At 38.2% G+C, this 7,947-nt stretch overlaps 1 protein-coding gene across 4 annotated transcripts in view; it reads left to right on the plus strand.

Moving 5' to 3' along the window:
• Positions 1-7,342, plus strand: part of LOC109305609 — a 65,132-nt gene extending 57,790 nt beyond the window's left edge. For 3 of the 4 annotated variants that reach the window (XM_019528600.1, XM_019528601.1, XM_019528603.1), the window contains 2 exons: positions 4,202-4,318; positions 6,638-7,342. In XM_019528600.1, the coding sequence (XP_019384145.1) occupies positions 4,202-4,318; positions 6,638-6,696 (176 nt within the window). In that variant the 3' untranslated portion in view covers positions 6,697-7,342. The remainder of the gene's footprint in view (positions 1-4,201; positions 4,319-6,637) is intronic. The other variant, XM_019528602.1, reaches the window with a different exon arrangement.
• Positions 7,343-7,947: the final 605 nt, after the last annotated feature.

A 7,947-nucleotide genomic window follows, 5' to 3' on the forward strand; every position in this document is an offset into this window, starting at 1 on the left:
ATCGTGCACGTGGCTCTTCTCTGGACTCTCTCAAGCTTCTCCACATCCTTTTTGAATTGTGGAGCCCAAAACTGGACCCAGTACTCCAGCTGCAGCCTCACCAAGGCCGAGTATAAGGGGCAAATGACATCCTGGGATTTGCTTGAGAAGCATCTATGGATGTGTTATGCACCAGCAGGAGATGAATGGGTAGCAGGATGAGCCCCAGCACATATAGTGACATTCATGGTTCCCTCTCTTCCTGAAAAAAATCCATGTGGACTTCAGTAGGGTACCAGGAAGCCCATAAACTTTTCCAAACTTCTTTTCAGCTTGATGACGTACTACATAAGGGGCCTTGTCAGAAACATGACAATGTTCCTATTAATGCAGATAGCCTAGCGATGTTTCTCATTCTTCCCACCCTCCACAATTCTGAAAAGGTTATTTTACAAGGGAAAGAATTTTCTTCCTTGCATTGTTAGAACAGCATGTAATCGTGCAGAGTTTTGCAGATTGTTATTTTTGGGGTATTATAAAAGGGAAGAAACTATAAATTAGTTACTTTTACAACAACCAAGCTGTTGCTTTGCATGTTTTTACGATACATGAATGTTCCTTTACCTTCACTATAAATACTATTCAGTGTTTTTTGAGATGTACATTGCAATAAAGTGCTCCTCTGTGAATAATCATAAATGATATATGGGTATATCAGCTGAAAGGTTAATAAGTTTGAGGTTTATAACTACAAAATTCATATTTGTGAAAGCTGCACACATTTTAATTTGCAGTTGGAAGGGTAGAAATCTCCTTTTGCTTTATTTGCTTTTGAAACTAATGGGTCAAATGAAGAATTTTTTTGATCCTAGATGTTATGTACAGTAAAACTTGCCTTCGTTTTGAAGGAAGGACTTCAGATACAATAGCCATTACCATGATGCTCTTTCCAAAATTTCATTGACAGCCAGTTGTTAGTAAGGATTACCAGGTGGATAAACTAGTCTGAGACCCAGATATACAAATGTACCTAAATGAGGGAGGCAATAGGCTCCTAAATAGATCTGAGAGTCATTCTTTAGGGCCCTTCTCTCACCTTTTGGTCCTTTATATCCACCTAGTACATGGCCTGCACTTCTGGAAGCAACATGCTATGTTGGAAAGGAACCGTCATTTGTGCACGCTTAAAAGCACAGAGTTGGTTGCATTCTAAACTCTGCCTCTTAACTGGGGGTGTGAAATGTCACCTTTTCTAAATCTACTTAGACTATAGTAAGCCAAGTTTTATTTAAAGAAAGACAAGCCAGTAAAGTAATTCAACTGGTCCTGCCTCAGCTGGCACTGGAGATGTCATACCTAGCATACAGGTATGGCAGTGATGAGGAGGGATCTCTGCCTGACATAGCGGTAAAAGGCTGTGATCTTTTCTCCTGGGGCCAGCAGCTCTTTGGTTTAGCCCAGGGCGGTCAAACTTACCCTGTTCCTTGGACTGCATCTAGACCATAGGGCTCCTCACTGGCCAGTTTACCGGGCAAGCAGCAGTTGCAGAGGCGACAGTGTACCAAGCAGCTGTGTGGCAAGCAAGGCTGTGGCAGCAAAGCCCACCTGCCAGGGGCCATGCCCAGTGGGGCTCCAGGGCCTCAGATTCCACAGCAGACCATGCCCCTGCTAGCTATGCCAGCCTCACCACCACAGCTCCCCTCCTGAATTTCTTGGGCTACTCGTAGCCCTGCAAGCAATATATTTGACATACCTGGTCCACCCTCTTGTGTAGGCCAGAAAACAAGTATTCTGTTTTGTGAAGAGTGTTGAGGACACCATTTAGTCATGTTCTGCAAAGCATGACTACTTTGTGAGTTGGGTTTTGGGGCGGGGGGAGGGGGTTTGTTTTTTAAGGTATGAAAAACCCTCAGCAGCCTCATGGTTACAGCATTCAACTGGCATATAGGAGATACAGCTTCATGCTCTGCATTTTTATTATCCCATATTCTAGGCAAGGTCCCAGAACACTTGGCTGTTCTGAAATTGGTTTCTCAATCTCAGATTTTGACCAGAAATACTATTGTGAACGTGAGAGAGACCTTCCCAGTAAAATTTTCTTCAAATTTGAAAGTTTTATGAAAAGGATACATTTCAGCAAATTCTTTGTTGAGAGAAGTACCTTCCATCAAAAAAATCATGACCTAGCTTCACTGTGCTTTAGCTTGTTAATTGTACATGTTAAATGGTAGCCTGAATCTAGTTCACTCTCTGGCTTTAACAAAATAGGGATCTTATTTTCTTGCAGTTGTTCTTTTAATCTTCTTTCCATTATGAATTTTTGGTGGTATCATTGGAAGAGAGAGTTTTATCTTGTATTTAAAATGGGAGCACTTTTTAAAAATTGGTCAGTTATTAACCTCCCATAAATTAAGGGTTAATAGGGTGCAAAAAAGGTGACTGCTTATCTCTGAAGTCATTTAATTGATCTCCTTGCAGTAAGTGCTGGGTAACAGCAAATAGAGTGCTAGCAAATAAAGATTTTAGTCCTTGTATTACACTGGTTAGGCCATCTTGCCAGGTAAGTTTTTGTCTTTGTGCGTCCCTCTTGTTTAGATTAGTTAAATTTTTATGTTTCAAAAGATGCAACTTCCATCTTTTTTGGGGACTATTTAGGAATTTTACCTAAATATATTTTGTGCTCAGAAACATTGTTTCTTTTTTTTCCCTCTGTTTTCCTCTTTGATAATTAGCCAGGGTTTTCATTTGCTAGGTATCTTTTTGTTCCGTCCAAAACAAATTCCCTCAATTTCTAGTGATTGAGATTTTTTTCAGATTTTTTCAGATTTTTTTTTAGATTTATGTTTCTGCCCATATCTAAGTAACAGCCAAACTATGAATATCTATATTTAAGTTGTTTTTAAATCAATCCCTGATTTTTCTTTGTTGGTCTTGCCAAACTTCTGAAATATACTGTACTTTCAGTCAAAAGTAACTATTAACTGAATATAATATCATGTGACATTTCAAATTTGCATCCAATTTATTTCAGTACCTTTGGTTTCAGTGCCCCAGTTTTCAAATTTTTTTGCTACGGAATATTTCTGTTCTGAATTACTGTATTTAATCAAATCCAAAATTAAGTGTTCTTTTTCCCTCATTTAACATGGGGAAGGGAACTCTCATCTTGGAGTCAAGTACCAGGACCATGGCTGTAGCTACTGCCATTGCTATGTGGCAAGGATAGCTTGTGGAGCAGGGGAGAGGGTGAATTTGGGGAAGATCACATGACGCAAGCACGTGTGTGTGTGTGTGTGTGTGTGTGTGTGTGTGTGTAGAAATAGCTGCCACAGGATAAGTGGTGTCAGGAAGGGGAGGTGGCCTATGGGGGGGAAGAGGCAGCAGGGGGTAAGCACTGGGGGCAGTGTGGGAGATCGGTGATGGGGAGATAGGTACTAGAGGTGCAGGTAAATACAGTACTTCCCCTCTAGCTATGTGAAAGAACACATTAATATTGAACTATTTTTTAAAAAGAAAAGGAAAAAAAACAAATTTTGGGTAAAGTATGTTTAATGTGACTTGAGAATTTACTAATATAATATATATATATACTTTGAACAAGGCATTGGTATTTTCCTGTTTGTCAGTTCATTTTTATTCATCTTGTCAGCAAAGGAAGAACTCCAGATGAAGAACTGATAAAAGTAACTTAAATTGTCAAATGCACAAAGTTAACCAATTGCAAGGGAAAACAGAAGAAAAAATATATTTGTTCACTGCTTTGTTTTAGTAATCTGTTCCTAGTCAGCACACTACCTGCACACTCTTCAGAAAGATGCTTGACTTTTTTTTGCCACGTTTAAGAGTCCCTTAATTTTCTGTTTTCCAAGTCCAATTTTATTTTATAGTTTGTCCCAGAAATTGTTAGCCTTCAATGTCCTTTATAATATTTCTCTTTACCGATGTATGCGATGCACTCTAATTCCCCTAACTCTGTAATGATGATACATTATAAAGACTTTAAAGAAAATTAGCTTTACACTTAAATATGTTCACTGTTTTGAATGTTAAATGCAAACTGTATTTGAAATTGAATTTGGACACAACCTTGCTGACTAAGGTGATGATGGTCTGAACTACTTATCCAAGCCCATAGCAGTCCAGTGTTTTAACAATCTTCTGCAATACACAGTGTACTCCATGTGGTGCTTAAAATTTTTCACATTGTTCATTATATCACCAGAATCCAGGATAGCAGATATCTATGCAACTATTCCTAGGATGCTGCAGAATCATGGATCAACTAGAAATGCAGAAAAACGTCAACAAAGGCAAGTGACTTTTTCTGAGCAGTTAAAAAGTAAGTTATTTTGCAACTGGAAGTTACTTTGTTTCTTTTCTCTCTCAAAAAAAGAACATATTTGCAGTGTAATATCCTTCCTTTTAAAGATATGATGTTTGAGGAAACAGAGTGTGCGTATTTATATTTGTTCTTATGACAATAAAAATAACTGATGCAGTTTTTATACCATTAATAGCGTCATATCAGTCCTTGATCAAACGTATACTTTTAGGGTGCATTTTGAGACTTAAATATTGTAATACCTTGCATCTTGATAGGTTTTGACGCAGAGGTTTTAAAAGCTCTGATTTGCATTCCTCTGTCATGTGTTACATATTTCACATGTGCTCCATACATGAATATGTGGTGAGAATGAAACAAGATGTTGATGGTACCCGTTATACTAAATATGTTGTGTTAATGGACATATGTTAAATTGCGTTCATCGTATGTCGCGGACCATCTTGTCATTCTTGTGCCCACTAGTCTGTGTATAAACTAGACCTTTTGACAAGTAAGGCAGGATTGACTTTAGACATATTTATTTGTTTCCTTTCCCGTCAAATTTAGTCTACTTCACGGTTGGTAATTTTAGCCTTGTGACAGGTTCATATTCTAATATCTGCTTACTAGGGCTTTAATTTGTTTAATTGAATTAAGGGGAGATATTAAGATAACTTCTGGAAGCTTCTGAAGCTTCTGCTCTTGAAGTCATGCTCATTTGGATTTCATAACCAGAGGATACCAGGTTTATAAACACTGGAATGTAAAATATAAAGCACAAGATAGTTTTAAAATCTCCTTTATTTCCAAGAATATATTTTTAAAACATTCTCTAACACTTGGTAACACAGAAAATCTCTTAAGACTTTAAAACATGACTTCCTATTTGGCATTCTATTAGAAGCATCTGAAGGATAAATCTGTTACTTGACACTCTCAAATAGTATACCCTTCCCAGACTCATACCATTAAACACTTTTGCAATGCCATTATGCATTCAGTACAGCTGATCTCATGTGAAAGAGGCTTCTGAGGCTGAAAATTAGTTGAACATTTAGAAATTTAGAATAAATAATGTAATTTGGATGATAAGTAGATGAGTTCTTCAGAGAGTGCTAAACAGATTGTGGAAGTATTTCAGCACCAATCTTAAGGAAAAGAGATCCCAGGCTTTGAATAAAAAGGAGAGAACAGTAAACTGTTCCTAAATGAGTTTAGGCAGAGATGAATGTGAAGACTCTACAAATATGGAAAAGTCAATGCAGTGTATGATCTCGAGTAAGCTTAACAGATGGGATGATTTTTTTGTGAGCTTTACTTGTCTCTTCCCACTTAAATCTCCTTTTGGTAAATCGTTACTCAGCTTCTTAATTCATACTTGTTTTCTTTCTCTCTGTTTCTTTCCTTTCTGTCCCTCTGGACAGAAACTTTTTATAAGATTGGCAAAGCCAAAAACCGATTTCTGCATGTGTGCAAGTAACAGGCTGTATGAGAAGCCATAATGAATGTTTTCTTGTCAAGCTATCTGGAATAAACATCGATCTTTGTTCCTTAATTGCAAGTCAGTGAACATGCATTTGTATAACCTGAATGGGCTCTCAGCTGGCAATTTTCTCCAGCCAAAGACTTGATATTTTTTAGACATCTGAGATGCCTGTAATAAACACCCTGAGAATGAGGCTTTTCCTTAATGTTCTTGAAGCATTCCGAAATCTTACAGCCAAGCAGATGGCAAAGCAGCCATGTGTTCCAATTAACAGTTGGGAAAGAAACAGATAGATCCTCATTGTGTCTGGAAAGATTTGACAATCCTTGGCAAAAGGTGTTTACAAAAGATAAATATCAGGAAAGAAAAAGGACAGGAAGTAACAGGTTGGCTGTGGATCTATTTGAATGCTGCTGGCTTGGACTCTGGTGACAGATCACCTAACACAGTGATCTCAACCTGGATGAATTCACAGTAAATCTGAAGAATAAGATGCCAATCCTTCAGTTCCTAAGGGGAGAAATGAAAGGGAGAGCAAAGGAAGTATTCTCCCTCTTCTGGAACTTTCATTTTTATTTATGTTCAGATATGACTGCTAGATTAGATCTCAGAGTTATTAGCCTAATTTGAATTAATAAAGATTTTCCTCTTTTTGCTGAAATTATTGGGACATTAAAAAATGGAAAGAAGAAAAGAATCCCTATGTTCAGGTGGGTGTGAGAAGGAGTACGGTAGGCCCACTGCAGTTAACAATTAATGCAATTAGGTGACTGGATCCTTTGCTTTGATATTCTGTTCTTCAGAGGTTCAGTTACTAGTAACTATAATTCAACAATATTCTTTTCCAGGATATTCAGAAAACTCAGCTACAATGATGAGTGAAAGAGGACTCCTAACATCATTTTGACAACTTCATGGCTACCACCCAGCCCAGGTCATCTGTGGAAGGCCATAAAGAAATTGTTTTATGAATTGTTAAAGATATCAGGGACAGTTTTAACTATTGCAGACTGAAATTTGCAATTCCTGCTAAGGAGGGAGCTGAAGAACATTGCTCTGTATTATACAGTTTATCCTAATTTGTACAGTCCCTCTTATCCAGAAGAGTATCCAGAAGGATTGCAGGGCAGTTCTACTTACTGAATTGTTGTTTATCTGACTTTTGAGGTGTCTGCTTGCTGCGAGAATCAAGGCTCCTTCTTATAGCTCAGCATATATTTGTAACTCATATATTAGTAGTATTCATAATTGTACATGTTTGGGCTACACATAGTTCTTTTGTCTGCTGATTAACACAGGTATCATCATGCTAATAATAATGTATTAACAAGCTCTGTACTTGCCAGAATTCCTACCCTCTTCTGTGAATAGTGGCTTTTTATATGTGCATGTTATTAGGCTCCCGACAACATTAGCTAGAAAGGTCCAAAGACAATATAATATTATGAACCTGTAATGCGGCCATTCTATTAGGTTCCAGGTTTTAATGTTTAATTTTCCATTTATCTCATTACTAATCTTGTCTGTCTAATAAAATTTTATGTGTTATTGGATTTAGTAGTTGTTTTCTTTTTTTCCTAAAGTTTGGTAACTGTAAGAGGGAGCAGAGTCTCTGTTATGAAAAATGGAGAAAGAAAGCTAGAAAGAGGTCCTGACCACTTAAAAACCAAGACCTTTTGGGACAGTACGAGCCACATGCAGCTGAATAAGCCACATGACCAGAAGTTGAGGAGTGGCTTGGACAGATAAAAGTTAACCCAGAAGGGATGGGTGGGGGCAGTGGAGGCCTGACCATCAAGAGGACAGGATGGTCCCCACCAGATGGACCCTGTAAGTTGCCCTGGCAGGGGAGTGAGCTTGAACAGAAGAAATCCTAGTTTCCTCTTTTGTTTCTATTTTGTTTGGACAGCAGGCCTGTGGGGCAAATCCCTGTGAAGACTGTGTCCATTACCCTGAAATAGGGAAAGAACTTTAAGCTGAGATTTTTTTTCCTTTTTTTTTTTTTTTTCCTTTTTTTCCCCTAATGGACAGTTGGTGAACCAGGAGTGACTGTAATGGGAGATGTGGAGGCCGCAGGACAGGGTGTCCTAGCACCCTGCCCAACCTACTTCCCACAAGAAAGATTACTGCCACAGGCATGATAGCCCAAGAGTCTACT

The sequence above is a fragment of the Crocodylus porosus genome, unplaced genomic scaffold, assembly GCF_001723895.1.
Source record: "Crocodylus porosus isolate Cpor-Errol unplaced genomic scaffold, CroPor_comp1, whole genome shotgun sequence".
Taxonomy (NCBI): Eukaryota; Metazoa; Chordata; order Crocodylia; family Crocodylidae; genus Crocodylus; species Crocodylus porosus.